The sequence below is a fragment of the Agelaius phoeniceus genome, chromosome 5 (genome assembly GCF_051311805.1).
Source record: "Agelaius phoeniceus isolate bAgePho1 chromosome 5, bAgePho1.hap1, whole genome shotgun sequence".
Classification (NCBI taxonomy): Eukaryota; Metazoa; Chordata; class Aves; order Passeriformes; family Icteridae; genus Agelaius; species Agelaius phoeniceus.
The window spans coordinates 58489186-58506900 of NC_135269.1; the positions used below are offsets into that span (position 1 = coordinate 58489186).

The following is a 17715-nucleotide window of genomic DNA, read 5'->3' on the forward strand; positions in this document are numbered from 1 at the left end:
TTTGCTCCAGCTCCATTTCCAGAGACAGGGGTGGAAAGTGAGCTGCCACTACCCGTCAGCTGGAGAGTGAGAACTCTCTCATTTTATTTTCAGATGCTAAGCCACAGAAATGCTGCCTTCAAACACCAGTAAAAGACTTTGAAAAGGAACAGGCGTGGCTCTAATTTCCATCGTACTGCTGCACTAACTCCCTTGAAATGGGGATCAAAGCTCCAGCCTGGGGGAAAGTTGCTTTACTTTTTCCCCCCTTCCCCCCAACGTGTAAAATCCCAGTTTGCTTGCTGGTCTGTGGCAGTGGCATCAGAGATAGTGTGTGCTGGTTTGGGCTGGGATATAGTTAATTTTCTTTATAGTAACTGGAATGGGCTGTGTTTTGGATTTGTGCTGAAAATAGTGATGATAATTGAGGGATATATTTGATTTTGCTGAGCAGTGCTTACACAGAGTCAAGGCCTTCTCTGCCCCTTACTCCACATCACCAGTGAGGAGGCTGCGGGTACACAAAGAGTTAGGAGGGGACACAGCCAGGACAGCTGAGCCCAACTGACCCAAGGGATATCCCATATCAAATGGCTTCATACTCAGCACATAAATCTGGGGGAAGAGGAAGGGGGAGCTGGATATTCAGAGTGATGGCATTTGTCTTTCCCAGTAACAGTCACACGTTCAGCCATTCCCCCGATTCCTGGGGGTGTCTAAACACCCTCCTGCTGGGAACTGGTGAATGAATTCCTTGTTTTGCTTTGCTTGTGTGCACAGTTTTGCTTTACCCATTAAACTGTCTTTATCTCAACCCACGAATTTTCTCACTTTTACCCTTTGGATTCTCTCCCCCACCCCACTGGGGGGGTGTGAGTGAGTGGCTGTGTGGGGCTGAGCTGCCAGCTGGGGTTAAACCATGACAGACAAAGGGTGGGGATGATTTCCAGAGGGAGCTGGAAACCTCCAAGCAACAGAGCAGCTGCTCCTTCTACAGGACATGGAGGAGCACCATCAGCCTCCCAGCTCTCTGGGAGGTAGCACCTGAATCTCTCCTTGGTAAAGAAAGGTCTAGCGGAGCCCATCACCCCAGAGAAGCTCCAGCCTTCCCAAAACAGCAGCATGAGCAAGTCTTATCCCTTCCTTCACCAAAACAGAACCCAGAAATACCTTCCTTCTGGGTTAAATCCTCTTTTTCCCTTCCTCTAAACCACAGTACTTCTGTTCCCATACAGGCACTTTAAAAGAAGTCATAGGATATGGAGGCTTTAAAAATCCAAGAAAGACAAAATGTTTGCTCAGGCCCCTTTGATGGGTGACACAGGGAAAGGCAGAGCACATGCACATCTTGCTGTGAGCTCTGAGTGCCTGGCTCTGGGATGCCCCAAGCTGTTCAGCCTTCCTCAGGGAAGGCTAATTGCAGCCTAATCCTCAGGGTCTGCACAGTGACCCCCCCTTCTCACAGTAACATGCTTACTCCAGCTTTGCTCCACACTCTTCAGGTTTGACACTGATTTTTTACATACACAGCTTGCATCTGAGGCGGCAATTTTCTGTGGAAAGGCCCAGTTGAAGCGTCATTTGGTGACCAGGAAAAACATATTAACTCCTACTTTTTTCTGCACAGTCCTCACTAAATAAAAATTGCATGTACACTTCCAAATCCACCATTGGCATGTGTACTCCCAGTTCTCTGGAAAACATTGGGCAATTGGATAGCAGGTAGTTACACTCTGTGAGACAGCAGTAAATGCAGTGTTATACAACCATGCTCTCCAATGCAATTATATGGGTTTTCATTAGTAGAAACCACCCTGATGGCTCCAAAATCAGCAAGCAATTCCACTGGCAAATAAAGGCTTGAAGACTTCAAAGTCCATTCAATATCTCTGAAATCCAGCATATGCAAAGTTCCCAAACATTCCCATCTGTGCTCTGCCTAGTTTGTTTTCTTGGCCTGCAGCATCAAAATGCAGTCATGTCATATAGCAAAAACTGTAAAACTGTGACAGCCCAGAGAGGAGTAAGCTTAGACAGATATCTTTCTAATCACTGCATCCCTTTGGTGCATCCCATCCTGACATATTGCAGGAGAGGCTGGAGTGTGCACTGAGCAGCCAGCCTGCCTGTGACACTCAGACAGACTCACAGATGCTCAGGCACACGTCAGTTTTCCCATGGATCTGAAGCTGCGGCTTTGTACAAATGGATCAGGACAAAGCTCTGCCTGCACTACCCACTGATACTACCAGATACTGACAGGACTGTGTTACAAGGCACTGCTCCATGAGCCATGAGCACTTTTCTACTGACCTCAGTGTACTGCTGAACCACGTTCTCAGGAGTTGGTCCCATGAAGAGATAGAAGTCGAGGATCCCTCCAATAGTGCGGAAAGTCAAAGATGGGTTTGGAGACAGAGTAACATCTAAAAGGGAAAAAAGGCCCTCAGCACAAACCAACCCTGCACTGTACATGGGAACAGGTCAAGAATGCATCAGGGGAGGTTGAGACTCAGCATTAGGAGGCATTTCTATACTGAGGGTGGGCAAATGCTGGAACTGGCTTCCTAGAGATGTTGTTGATGCCCTGAGCCTGTCAGTGTATAAGATCATTTGGACAATGCCTTAACAACATGTTTAGCTTTCCGTCAGCCTTGAAGTGTTCAGGCAGTTGTACTACAAGTATGTTTCATGTCCATTCCAACTGAAATATTCTATCCTATCCCATCCATCCTAGGTGTGTGCACCCTGTGGGTATGACTGGATGAGCAAACAGGGCCTGAAGGTAGGCAGGCCCAATGTTTCTGTAATCTCTTCTTTCAGATTGGCATGGTGCAGCAATAAATCACAGAAACCCACACAGCGTGGATTGCACAGATCTATTTGTCTCAGTTTCATATTTATACAAAGGATCAACAAGTTTGTGTTTAGGGTTCCTCTGTGCTATTTTAATCTTATTGAAAGCCATTGTCTGCCAGGGGAAACTGATTTTATAGAGTAAGTGAAGATTCTCCTTTTCTGAAATTATACCACTAGATTAATGCAGTAAGGTGACCATGGCAACATACAAAACTATTCTCCAAAGACAGAATATAGGACTAACCTAAACTGATTTGATTTTGTTATGCCAATCTCAGAGGAAATTTCTTCCACCTTCTTCTTTCCCTCCATTTGCATCTATTTTCATAAAAAGTTAAGAATGTATTTTCCCTGAAAATGCCTAAAAATGTCCAATTCCTTGTTAAAAATTCATTCTACTGAAATCCCTTTAAAAAAATCTTTGAAAAGGTCTATTAGTCCTGGAAGCTTAGTTAGCCACACAGTCACTCATATTTGTATCACATTAAAAAGCAATCAGTAAAACAGTATTTTATACTTGCTAATCTATCATATTTCTATATGCAGTCCATCTAGGGAATCCATATATCTTTTTACCTTGTGCATTGGAGTTCAGAAGGAGAACACCGTGGGCATTGGCATCTGGTTCTACGCACATGTAGAAAGGGTGAACTCCATAGAGGTTGGCAAATGACTGAAACATAAAGAACACATGAAGTATCACTTGACTTTGCTATTTTTCATAGCTTTTGTCAGGTAGATACACATGCACAGACAAGGAAATAAATTCATTCATAGTTAGAGACTTATTTTGAAAGGTTGGGGATTTTTTCATCTAAATTGGTGCGAAGTCGAATTGACAGAAAAGAGTTATTTTTTTTCTGCCTTATCACAATGGAATTTTTTAGTCTTTCCCAGTTAAACCTTTGATATTCTGCTAAATCCTTCAAAATGGCATGAGTAAGAATCACTTTTTTAGTTAAAGCAGACTGACTCCAGTTCAGCCAAATACCTAATGAGTCCTGCTGGAGTCCAGCTTGTTTGGATGAACAGGGATTGATCCTTGTTGATAAAATGCAAAGCTCTCCTGAACAAGGATCTTGGCACACAATAAACTTTTTCCTGCACTGTGAGAAAGGTTCTGATAAAAGGTTTCAAAGTTCCCTCAAAACATTCATGGCTTCGTCTTTAATTAAAACTGATGATACCTGCGAAGCTTGTAACATTCCATGTTTGCCACCTCCTTTGGTGACACAAGCTAGGACAAAGTGTTGCAGAGTGAATTACCGTTGGTGCCTGGTCCCTGGCGTACATGCCATAGGTAACAAAGTTCATGTTGTGCTTGAAAGTCGGGTGCTCGTGCTCACCAAACCCATATACAGAAGTGGATGGCACAGTGGTGGTGATCTGAAGGAACTGGTTGGAGAAAAACAGATCAACCAGGGGACTGTCCCACCTGTGACAAACAGAGCAAGACAGGATTAGTTTGTTTCTCTTTGGAAGGTATTATTTTAGGTACATGTCTGGCTATTTATACTTTTTATGTATTTTGGAGAATAACAGTATTAAAAATTCATTAAATTCTATGCATGCGTCTAAAGGGCTTAACCTACCACATTAAATTCATCTTGCAATGGTTGAAGATATCTCATCTACTTATGCAAAAAGAATGCATCAATATAATTTTTGAAAAGAGCAACTAAAACAACAGAAGACAGACTATAAATCTATTATCAAAATAAGTGGTTGCTTATGCTATTTCTATGACAACCAACGTGAAAGGCTAAAAATTGTTATTACACAGTGGAGTTCAGAATACTTAATGAGAACAACAGACATTTTATCAGCTTTTTTTAATGTTTTGCTGTATCAGGACCCAAATACCCCCAACTTCATGCAGGTGTCTAAAATAGAGGTATAGGTTTCTCCAGACTCTGCTTGAACAAGATGTTGTTATCGTGATGACTCTCCTGCTTCTCTCACCAGCTTAATGCATTTATTTCTATTGAATCATCTGTGGACACAGGCTCACATTTTAATTAGGTGCTACATTCTGTTTCCTATCTCTAGAGCTATAATGAGCTGCAAGTTAGATGGGGGATAACATAGTCAAGCTGTGGAGAAGTGTTTTACTAATGGTCATGTGTATGCCATGAGTAGCTCATTTAGATAGCATCCTCTCGAGCCTTGTTTAACCATGAATTTGTTACAGCTAATTAAAATAAATGAGCCCAAGCCATAGAGCACAGAAGTGGCATAACTCTCCTTTTAGTGTTCTTCTGTCAATGATTTTGACAAAATTAAATGGTTGATCAAATTGACTGGTAAATCAGAGAAATGGGAGATAGGTTGTGTTGGTGGGGAGCAGCTCTACCCTCACAAGGAGAGCACTCTGGTGAGTGGTCTGCCCCCTGTGCCACCAGCACTCCTTCCTGGGGACAAGTCCCTGCTGCTGGGAGGACTGGGAGTGCACCACTGCTCCCACCACACTGGCAGGCTCTCCCCACAAGGCTGCAAGGACAGCAAGGCATGCTTGAGGCACTACCTTGCCTCTCCATGCAAAACTCAGGCACAAACTATCCCAAAATTTTCCTAGACAAATCCAAAGTCACACGTAGTACTAAAGGGTCTGTGTGTTTTTTTAAAAGTCTATTTGTCCTTTCCTACAAGGAGAAGAAGTAAGAATTTGTATATAACTCTTGATTTGGTTTTTTGCCAGCAGGAACCCCTCTCTCCCTCCTTTCCATCATCTCCACCTACATGCAGTACTGAATAAAATTATTTTCTTTTAGAAGGGTTATGCATGCAAAACATCCCTGAGAATTAGATCTATCCTTAACAAATAAAGGCCTTTCTGCAAGAAGCAGTTGCTGTGCAAGAATAAGGATGGGCTCTGGAGCTATATTCCTGCCCAAAGGAAAACTGTCACACAGCTCTGCTCTGTGCCAAGACAGGAAGGGTCACTGCTCTGAGCAGACCAGAGGGATAGGAAAACCTCAAACTATGCCAGAGGGGAAATGCTTTTGAAAAGTTTAAATATCTAAGTCACTGAGCTCTCCCCATGATGTCTGTTCAGAGGACATGAGGCTTTGTATATTTGTGGTACCCACATTATAGCATGGACATTTCCTATCATGAGAACTCTCAGTGTTACCATGGCATTAAAGCATTACTTCATTAAAGTATTACTGCAGCTCAGCAAGTCCCCTTCCTGACCAGGAGGGTCACTGGGGTGGTGCAAATGACAACCCTAGGAACAAGCCTTCTGCCTCACCATATCTTTACATGTTGTGGAGAAACTGGTTTATGACTCATGCATTCCTTCAGGCAACTCTACCTCTGCATGACATTGCCATAACAGTGCCCTGCTCTGCACCCCTCCATGGCTCAGCTCCCTGGGGGCTGCCACCCCCACCAGCACAGCTCCCCATCAGCCTTGTCTTTCCCTAGACCTCTGCATGCTGGCATAGCTATGCACTAAATATAGCATTAACCATGACATAAAAAGGCTGGTAATGACTCTCCTTTTTTTCTGGGCATCATTATGTCATCTCCATCTGAAGGAAAGCATGAACAGGTTTTCCTCTGGCACTATTCTCTGCCTTCACTCCAAGCAGCTTCCTGAGTCCTTGTGCTCTCCAGCACACCATGGTAGTTGTTGTGCTACTTTATGTGTTTGCTCATGTAGTATTGGCAAGGAGCAATCATTTAAATGAAAAAAATATATGACATTCCTTAAAACCTTGAATACAATAAAGAAAATGTCATATTTCTCCCACCTTCCCTCTTGCTGGTTTAAAGCAGATAGAAAGAACAAAACAGGAGGGAGTATAAAATGACATCATGTTTGCAGGAATTTGCATGGTTCTCCTTCAAGAGTCCTATGAACCATAAAACCACTGTGACGGACAATAGAAGGGGTCTTAAAAATGTAAAAACACAGCTGAACAGTTGCTCACTGTCAAAAATGCAACCCCTGCTAGAAGTTAGACAAGGAAAAGTCTGTGAGGACAAGAACCCTTCTTTTTTGCACAGAGGTAATAGCTACAGTCACATTTACTGCAGAAAGTCTTAAGCTGTTAGTGTGTCTGTGGCAGGAGCACTCCTGCCCATGGAAATACAAACCAGCCTCCCCACACATCCGCCTGGCCCATTGTCTTTGAACAGCCAGCTCTTGCCTGTCCAAGGAGTCTGACTGATAAAAGCTGCTCTTTTCTTCCATACACAGTGCACTACACTAAACAGTAAACCTCTCTAATTTTTAACCTCTTATCAGGAAAAAAAAAAGAATGACTCAGATTGAAAAAGTCTCTGTAAAAATTAACATTTTTGGCCAGCAAGGGAACTAGTCTCACAGCAGCAGTGAAGCCACTGGCTATCAGGATGAAGCATAACTGGAGTGGACCAAGGAAGCAGTAGTAAAAGGAAGGTGAGTAAGCAGATAGATAAAACATCCTGCTCATGTTGAAGTTCATGACTAACATTGTCACAATGTTGAGGGGGATGACTAAAAGGCTGTACAAGATGGTTTTCAGCAGTGCAATCATCAGTCCTTTGTGATGTGAACTGGACACCATGATTTACCTCTCTGAACAATACTCTGTTGAGGTTATTGGAGGCCAATGGCTGCAGTGTGTGCAGTGGCTCAAAGCACTGATTCACCTGCCATGAGCAACCAGCTGGTGGCACTTCTAAAGGTGGCCTGACAAAACCTCCAGAATGAGAGACTTGGGACACAGATATGATACATCATTAGGACAGGCACTGTGCATTATCTGGACATTCAAAAATAATTTTAAGTTAGGAGAGGTTTGGTCTTTTTTTTTTTTTTCCTTCCTGTTGCAATGAATCCTGGAGAACTGAGCTCATTATTTGAAGTTGCAAACAACTGGTCCACTCAGTCACTTGGAGAAAACATCCTCTCTAACATTTGCTTTTCTTGACCTCCAGACCACCCTGTATATTATCTGTGTGCAAATTTAGTTGTAACTTCCCACAGCTACCCAAAAAGGGAGTCTAAGCCTCCTGGCAAAGCTTGGGCACACCCTTCCAGAGGGCCTGGGCTACCATAGTATGCACAGGCTGCCCATAAAGTGCTAAAGCACCCTAGGGAGTGAGGAGTACACACTCTATTTTCAAATGAACCTCAAATAAACTGATTGACTCAACACACTGGAGATGCTGAGGAGCATCACCTAAGGAGCCCAGGTCTCAGATTGCTAAAAATACTTCCACTGACTGCTGGTTTTGGCTGGAGTTAACCTTCTTCATAGCAGCTGGTATGGGATGATGTTTTGGATTTGTGCTGGAAACTGTTGATAATTCAGGGATGTTTTAATTACTGAGCAATTCTTAACAGAGCACAACAGGGCTTTGCTGCTCCTTACACTGCCCCACCAGCAAGGAGGCTGCACAAGTAGCAGGGAGGGGACACAGCTGGGATAGTTGGCCTCAAGGGATATCCCATACTGTATGGCTTCATGCTGAGCATTAAACCAAGCAGGAAGGCTGGCTGGGAGACTGCTGCTCAGGGACTGGAAGGCATCAGTCAGATGGTGGTGAGTAATTGTTGCCATTTGCATCACTTTTCTTTCTTGGGTTTTATCTCTGTTCTTTTCCTTTTAATTACATTACTATTATCATTATTATTATTATTACTATTATTATTATTATTGTTGTTATTATTATTATTGCTACTACTGCTTTTACTTTTTTTTCCCTGTTATTAAACTGTTCTTGTCTCAGCCCATGAGTTTTCTCACTTTTACCCTTCTGATTCTCTCCATCTTTCAGTCAGGAGTGAGGAAGCAGCTGTGTGGTGCTTGGCAGCTGGCTGGGGTTAAACCATAACAGTGTTTCATAACAGCTGTACTCCTTATTAGCTGTAACTCTTGGGACACCACTGGAGTGCAGAAGGTCCACCAAGACTGAATTTTTATATGTTTATCTTACTTTAAAGGTGATTTGTCAAGTAGGTGGAGAAAATCAGCAGCAGTAATCAACAGATTTTCAACAAACATGACATTTATAAAAAATAAGAAGTGCAGAGTATATTTACAGTTATTGACACACTTCTGCTCTACTTCTACTGTATTCATTGTTGTGATATCAGGAAATGTCCTATACCTCACTGGATATAAAATGTTTAATTTTTGCTCTGAAAAACACTTGGGAAGTGATATATACCTACAATATTTCTTGCCTAGGTAACATAAATCTTAATGACTAGAAGACTAAAATAATGGCTCCTACAAATTAGGAACAAGCCCATTCTATTCATGATGCATACAATTTCCTCCCCTTGCTTCCAGCAAAACTGCAGTTATGACAATAGCATTATAAATCATTCTAATAGCCTTGCCTATGTAAAACACCTTCGTGGTAAGTGGTGTCTGTGCTAAAAATAAAAAAAGGCAGCTGAACTTTACAGCAGCCTTTTTGGAAATTAGGGAAAATCTTGATTAGGTTTTGGTTATTTGTGCAGTATATGCCCAAGTGCAATAGCAAACGAGGTATTCCAAATGCTTAATAGAAAGTAGTCCCTATCTGGCTTGCAAAAAAAATGTTCTGCCTTCCATTATTTGTGTGACATCATGAAGGAAAAGCCAGGATATTAAAGTGGAGAATCAAATCAGTAGTCCATCCCTCTGCAGCCTGTCTCCAGCAATGGCCCAGGCCAGATATCACAAAGGAAGGCATAAGATGTCACTCAGAGCCAGTCTTGCAATAATCTGCTTATGGAGGAAGTTTCTGGCTGTTCTCATAGAATTAACTGATGTTGTGAAGCATGGAGACAGAAATATTTGGGGGTTTTATTTTCCTACAGATGATTTTTTTATTATGCCTGAATGTGTTTCCTGCTAGGCCTCCTGTGCCAGTGCTGCCCTGGGGCAATGAGTCCCACAGAGTAATCACACACTGCAAAACAAGCATGTGTTTGTTATTTATCACTGTCTTAAAGCACACAGTTCCCAGCCTTTTACTCTCTGTTCTTGAGAAAATCTGTGCTTTCTTGGAGCCTTCATGCTCTCAGTTGATTCTACCTCCTCCAGTGGTTGCTGTTGTCAGTGTGGCAGGAGCAGCAAGGAGAACAGTGCTTAACCTGAGTGTAGGTGCCACAAAACAACCCACAGGCTCTTTATCTTGCTCACCTGCCTTATTACAACACAGGATTTTCTCTCCTGTTTTCACTAATGTAGGGTCCTGGCCAACGAGAGGACAGTTTCCCATAAGAGCTGCAAGATCAACCAGGATATCCAAAGCAAAGATTTACTAAACTAAAGCCAATCTCTTGACATAACATTTTTTCACTGACCACACCAATTTTGCCAAAACAGTTATTTTCCAATCATGATGGGAGTAAGAAGAGGCTCGCTGCAGTCTCCTGCCTGACAATGATGGCAGTTTGGGAGCTTCTCCTCTGGGACAGGAGATTCATGCACTAGTCCCTGTCCCTCATGGTTCAGAACTGTGACTTGCAGCCTTAAATCAGATGCAGGTTTCTAGTTTTCTTGTGCAAAACAGAAAGCACCTGACTTCTGGATGGGAGCAGAAGCTTTGCTGTCTCATCTGATCCCCTTGGCATCTCCCTAGTGAATGTGTGGACATGGCACCTCTTTACCCCCACCTTTGGATAGCTACTGGCACAGAAAAGGACCTTCCCTGGCTAGTGGCAAGTGGAGAGGGAGAAAAGCAGAGCAGAAGGAGGCAGGACGGGATGGGACAGAGAACAGGACAGCAGTGGATGACAAGGAGAAAAGTAAGAGGGAGTAAGCCAAGAGGCATTTCTGGGAGGACAAAGGGAGGCAGCCCAAGAGCTCCTAGCAGCCCCCAGCAGTGCCTGGATCATCTCCCTACATGACTCTGTCTAATTTTCACCCCATACAGGCAAAGCAGCAGCTGTCAACTGATTAGCTGGGAGCAAGCTGAAAATGTAGCAGGACTTGGCCTTTTATTCTTGCTCCTGGCTCTGCTTGAGGTTTGCAATCAGCTGTTAGTGTCTCTCCCCCCACACAGTCTATTCCTTTCCCCTGTTATTGTGATTACATGGAGCCCTGAGTTTGTCCTGCCCTCCTTGGGTAGCTCAGCTACGTCTCCCTGCATGCAGTGAGTGTGAGAAATGCCCTTAAAGCACACTCAAAGCCTCCTCTGCCTCTCCCCTGCAGCATTTCTAATGTGGAATGAAATCATTCCTCACAAGGAGGAGGCTTTGTGCACAGGAGTGCCAGAGTGGGGATGGGGTTTTCTATCAAGCAGACAGACAGGAGCCTGACACCCCATTGCTTCCCAGCACAAAGCCACAGATGGCAGGATGGACTGCAGCTTGGAAAGGAGGGTAGGGAAATACAGCTGTGGGCTTTGAAACAGCAACCCAAACCTACACTGTGTCTGCTTGGGACAGGCTGCTTCCTTCCCAGCTGGACTGTCAGCTGTGCCAGAGCATGCTGGGCATCATGAGGGAATTTAGGCTTTCTTGGGGGGTAGGCCATCCAGCAGCATGGCTCTGTTAGCAAGGGATAAGGAGCATAAGGAAAAGCAGATTTCTGAGGATCTGGAGTTGCTTTACTATGGGGAAGTTTTCCTCCGAGATATTTAAAAGGTCCAGGAGAGAACCCTGATCTGGTTTGTTGCAGACACAAGTTATTATCCACCCACACCTGGGGAGTGCAACTGCAGCACCTGTTGAAGAGGTTTTATTTGCCCACATCAACTGTTCTGAGCAGTGGTTTTGTGCATATAGAAATCAACAATTGATTCAGCTGTTCATTGAGACCTTAAGGCCATGGCTCTTCACATCTTAAAACAGGAGGCTGAAGTCCCTCCAGGTGTCAGGCACTTGTTTGTTTCTCAGGGACACACAGCCTGCCCTAACCTGGCCCAGGCACAGACACCACCACCTGTGCAGCTTGGTGCCTCAGTGCCCTGGAGCAGCTGCTCCCACTTCTGGAGGGAACCCAAAGGAAAAGATTTGGTTTTTAGCATTCAAACCTGCCTTTGGGCAGGTTGAACTAACATGAAAATCTACTTAACCTGCCAGATGCCACCAGTGCACCCCTGGACCCAGGCAGTCAAGTGCAGCCACTGACGGGAATGTTCCTATAATGCTGATTGCTGAGGGGTCATCCTTCCCAGTAAAGTAAATGCAGCCAACCATAGATTTTAGGCCAGGATATATAACCTGCTTTCCTGTTTTGAAAGATTCCATCTGCACAGCTCTTTTGGTAGCTAAGGAGATTGCAAATCCCTCTAAGACAGGCTGTGGAGCTATCTCTGAGCACCTGCATTTCCTCACTCTGACAGGATGGACAGGCAAACAAATGAAGGGGAAGCATTTTTGCTCCTCACACAGGGAATACAACTAAACTAAATATCATTCAGCTGTGAGAGGAATGGCTCCCTGACAGGATCCTTTAGACTACGGTACTGGCTGTGCCATTTCACATGAAACAAGAATTCCCAGGAACATACAATTTCCCTTCCTGTACACAAAATCCTGTGTCTCTGCTGGTGACAATATTTTGGGAGCAGCCTTGCCACTGCTTGCAGGATAGAAGTCCATTATTTGTGCATTATATTCAATCACAATTTCTTCTTTTTGGGCTTGGCTGGGTTTCAGGTGCCCTCCCTTACCTGCCTGGAGGCAGTGCACAATTTCCCACGGGGATGCTGGAGAGCAGAGCATCACTGCTGCTGCCGTGCTGGTGCTGCAAACCAAGGCTGCCCTCTGCCTCCCTGGGCTCTGCAGCACAGCACAGCTGCACCCACACCTCTGCTGCTGCTGCTGGGCATGGGCCTTGGTGCACAAAGAGATGGAGGGGAATGCAGGAGGCTTCCCCAGGCCCACAGCAGGGCACTGAACGTGCCCTCCTGGAAACCTGCTCAGTGGGGTTGTGTTCCTCTGCCTGTCACTGGAGCTGTGCCTTTGGCAGACCCTGCATCTGCTCCATGGCAGTCCCTCCCCTTAGCTGGGACATCTCAAGTTTGATCAACACAGGCTAAAGCCCTGGGGTCTGTGTGAAGGTGGGGAGGGCTGAATGGGAATGGGCCATGAGCTAGGCACTTGTTATGCATTCACCCCTTACATCAGCATTCCAATTAATAAGCCTTTACAGGAAGAAGAAGAAAAACTGGGCCTTTAACAAAAGCCCACTGTTTACACAGAGCTGTTAAGTCTAATGAGAAATTAAATTATTTTTGTTATTAGAGTAATGCATAATGCATGCATTTAAAATAGTCTGCATAAATAAGACTTTACAGAATTGACTGTGGCATGTATAAAGAGATGCCATGAGACTGTAGTTCAAAAGGATGGTCAGCTCATTAAAAACCCAGCATGATGGTTCCATCTGGAGACCATTCTAGAGGTTGTATTGTCTTATTTGCATCACTCATGTTAAGCCATCCTTAAATTGCTCACTGCTGCATTCCCAAAAGCAGCTGACAGGAATGCACCTTGATTGGGACTCTCTTTCTAAGCAGCAGTATGCACTAGAGATATGTTGATGGAAGTCAAGAAAAGGGAAATTATGACACCTGGTGACATTTGTTAGTGAGAGGAGCTTTTGCTGAAGTTAGACTTACAGTACTAGCTTGAGAAAACAGATGGTATTTTTGCAGAGGAACAAACTAGAGCCAGTGCCATTCAGTGACATCAGTGGAAATTAGAGGCTTCCAGCCTCCACTGCTTTGAACTTCCTAGACCTTCCTGCTGGAAAGTGTCAGGAGATCTGGCGCTTAGTTCCTGACACCTCAAATTTCAGAAATCTTAGCTCAGTGCTTGGATGAGTTGAGTTTACCAGCATCCCAAGCCATGAAATTGTAGCCTCAGAAGTTTTTTGACTTACTGCATAAACTTTTATATATGCACATAGATAACTGTCTGTTACACGGGCACATACCCCCATTAATAATGAAAGTCCTTCAGGGACAAGGCACAAATCTGCATTTACACCACATCCTTTGACCCCTTGTCCCACAGACCCAAGCAACAGGGTGTAGGGAAAGAGTGCTCACCCCATCACACCTAACTTTTACAAAAAGGAATCTAAATCATATGTAGTACTCACAGCACGGTGCCAGTGCTCTTCCTCTTGATCATGAAGTGCGTGGAATCATCCGAGAACTCCACCTCATAGTTGGCTTCTTCAGCGGTGACTCCGGGGCCATCGATCTTCAGTGGGACTTCAAACCGCTGCGCGTTGGGGTCGTAGAGCTAGAGCCAGGCGAGAGGGGGCAGGTCAGCTCACTCCTTAGCAGGTGTCACTTTGGTTAATGATTCCAACCCCCCAAACACTCACCCTGAACCGGAGTCTGTCCTTGGTTTGGAACTCCACTTCCAAGACAACCGGGGAAATGTCATTTCCAAAGAGGGACAAGGCCTGGCGCTTGTTCAGCGTGACTCTGCAGTGCAAACGCATGCTGGTGACCACCACTGACCACTGGCTGAGACCACCCTCGGGCAGGCCAGGGGAACCCAGCTACTCTGTGGCAGCTCTTTAAAAATAAATCATTGACTTACTGAGACAAATAAGTCTCAAATAAGCCTGAGGTCAGTTGGGGCCTTCCCTGATGTTAACGGATAAAACAGAGGCCACCAAAGAAAGGAGACCTCATAGTTTCCTGGAACACAGCTGCCAGGGTGGGAGGGACCACTCCGTGCCTGCACCTGGTTTCCTCACCTGAGGTGTGGTGAGAGCACAAGCCCCAGTTCTATGGCAATGCACAGGGAAAGGCGTCGCTTTCCTCCTTGGGGAAGGGAAGTTTTTGGGGGAATGTGTTCGGGAGAGCGCCCGGGGCGGCAGCGCTGGCCGTGGGGCAGTGCCGGCCTGCAGCGGCCCGGGGAGCCTCACGCACGCACTCACCTCCAGCCCTTGGCGGTCTGCTCGGCGTTGCCGCTGCGGGCGTAGCCGTAGGGACTGTTCTCCGGGAAGAAGCACCAGGGCGCGTTGGGCACATCGCTGGAGCACCAGGTGCAGCCCCGGGCCTCGCAGGCCTCCTGGGAAGCGCCGGGCTGCGGGTGGCAGTCAATGCGCTTCTGCACCGCGATGCCGCTGGGGCACTGCGCGTCCTGCTCCTCGCCCAGGCACCCGCCTAGGGCTGTGGGGGAAAAGCCGTCAGAGCAGCAGGGAACCGCGTTAAAAACCCCACAGCACCGCAAACCTCAGTTATTCTTTGTTTTGGATGTGCTTTCTCCCCATCTTAGGGCTGGTACCCATTATCCCTTGGACTAAGATGACGGCCGAGCAGCTGCCTGCTCATACCGGAGCAGAGCAGCAATCACTTTCTTTTACAAGCCGAGGCACTGGGTCTGCATTATCTGCACTCAGAGCTGCCTGTGCTCAGCTGAAGCACGATTTGCTTGAAATACTCATACAAAGTTAAATAGCAGCGTAATGAAGCTGCTGGTGAGGCATGAGAGCAACAGTGCAGGCTGGCAGAACAGGAGGGAGTCTTCAATAAGGACTGCTATCAATATTAAAATGTTAAATTTTCTGTAAATTATGTTATTCACAGATGTTTTCTATCTATTTGTATCTATAGAGATACAAATATGTGACAAGCAGCTTGCACTTGTATGATATAAATAGAAAAAGAGTATATGTTTGTATTGGGTTTCTTTTCTGTATTATATGGCAACTGTATCTACATAGTATTTGTACTTTGTGTTAATATACGTATGGTTATGGGTAAAGGGAAGATGCCAGCAGTAAAAGAAAAGGCATATATTAGTAATTCACAGAAACATCATGAAAAAAACCTGTTAGTAAGGTGCTAAATTTCCCCTTTTTACAGCTGCAAGTCAAGCCCTCTAGTTGGGAGCCTCCGAAGAGCAGGGGGACCACAAGACCAGCTCCCTGCTGTGCTGACAAACTGCTGTGGGTAAATATTCTCAGAGAGAGCAGGCATATCACAGGCAGCATACTTATTCTGAAGTTAATTTATGTCATTTTAGTCATTACAGCAATATTCCAAGATTAAATCCACTTGAACGATAATTGCCCTTTTCTACAAAATGACTAATACCTCTGCTTTCTTTTTTTTTTTTTTTTTTCATGTGGACTGTTGTGTGCTTGAAAGCCTAAAATATGATTGCTGATGCAGTCTGGGCTTCTCCACAGAAAGAATTCTACAAGCAAATGTGCACGAGCAGTAATTATGTGTACTAGGAAAATTTACAGAATGAAATAGTAGATTTTTGCTAGAGAATGCCATCATGCTGCAATGCCAGAGTTGATTTCCAAGTGGGGGATATGAACACAGAAAAGCAGGAGTGCCACCTACATTTTTCTTTGAGAAAAGTCTCATGCCCCTTTTAGACAGGAACATCTGACACTCAGGTCTGGTGCTCCCAGGCTGCTCAGCAGAGCTCACTGCTCGCTGCCACAGAGCCTCATTATCATCTTCTGGAGGCTGGAATTAACAGGAATTATCTGGCTGTTAACCTTCACCAGCTGCTGGGCAGGCAGGATTGGTTTCCACCTCTGTTTGCTGGGGCAGAGAGTCAGGTCCCACAGGCTGACTGCTCTCTGTCCAGCATTCACCCCTCATGATACATCACATAGAAAAGCTATAAATTCTTATCCTCTTTTTCATCCAAAGCATAATAGGAAATATGAGCATCGTTCTGCAATCCTGCAATTATTTCTTCTTGGAGAACAAAATAAACAAAACCCATCACATTTAATTTTGGTCTGGATTGTGTTTTCTAGTGAGAGTCAAATGCAGCATTAGTGTTTTCATTGCTGAAATCAAGAAGAGTATGACTGAACACACTACAGCAGATGATTAATGTAGTGTCATTTTATACAGGATAGGTTTGTGGGAGACTTTTATGAACTAATTTTTATTGTAAAATACTTTCAAAATACTTCTTATGAACAAGATTGTGAATGACTAACCTAGTTCAAAGGAAAAAAAAAAACCAATTCCCCAGTAGGAGCCAAGAAATTTCTTCCATTTTTTCTCCCATTAATGCAAAGCTTACATTTTCCAGCAAATTTTAAAAACAAAGATTTGGAGGTGTGAGCAGCTGAATAAGGCTGCAACCTTGTTCATCCCTTGTTCCTGGATTTACTTCTATTGTAGTACAAACATGATAGCAGCAAGTGGGAAGATACAATTTTCCTTTCCTACTTTTAAAAATAATTTAAAAACCATGATTTTCACTGTATTTACAGCCCATGTCTGTAAACATACAAAGACTAAATCCAAACAAGCAGTTGAGTATATAGCAACAGCTATGGCTACTTGCTGCTTTTCCATGATAATTTCCATGGGAACAGAAGCTAAAGCAAGGCAGTTAGAAAGATATAGGTGAAAAATAATCCTCATTGATTTTTAAAAATCTTCACTTTAATTTTGAAAAATTGGATTAAAATTAAGGCATAAGAAAGAAATTGAAGTATTACCACACAGTTTTGCATTTAATGGTATTAGTATTTACATTTTAGGTTCATCTGTACATCTCAAAGGCATTTTCTGCAGAGTTTCCATTCTCAAGCAACAAAATAATATGTATTCTCCCTTTCCTATGCTCTGGACCAAATTAACCTCTGGTATGCTGGAGTAAAAATTACAGAAAAAAACCTAACAAAGCAATAGGTAACTTCAGAGCTGAATGATCCCACTGATTCCCTTTTGACTATGCTGGTGCCCAGGTGCTGAATGCACTGTAGGACTGGGGCATATTTCTAAAGTCAGCTCTGCTGTCCTCCCACAGTCACCTCAGGTGGAGTCAGTGCCATGCCTGTTCTCTCCTTTTCCATGGAAAACAGTAATTCCTTTTAACAGCTCTTCTACTGTTAGCACTTTTATATTTTGCTTATGAAGCCTAGGACAAAATAAAAATGTGGTGTACTTACCTGCAAGCACAACAGCCAAGAAACACAGGCTCCTCAT

At 44.2% G+C, this 17715-nt stretch overlaps 1 protein-coding gene across 1 annotated transcript in view; it reads right to left on the minus strand.

Moving 5' to 3' along the window:
* LOC129119334 (sucrase-isomaltase, intestinal-like) overlaps positions 1 to 15144 on the minus strand; it is a 58874-nt gene extending 43730 nt beyond the window's left edge. The window contains exons 1-6 of the mRNA XM_077178012.1: positions 14679 to 15144; positions 14115 to 14217; positions 13884 to 14029; positions 4105 to 4273; positions 3415 to 3511; positions 2293 to 2405 (exon numbers count right to left, since the gene is read on the minus strand). Coding sequence (XP_077034127.1) covers positions 2293 to 2405; positions 3415 to 3511; positions 4105 to 4273; positions 13884 to 13915 — 411 coding nt within the window. The 5' untranslated portion in view covers positions 13916 to 14029; positions 14115 to 14217; positions 14679 to 15144. The remainder of the gene's footprint in view (positions 1 to 2292; positions 2406 to 3414; positions 3512 to 4104; positions 4274 to 13883; positions 14030 to 14114; positions 14218 to 14678) is intronic.
* Positions 15145 to 17715: the final 2571 nt, after the last annotated feature.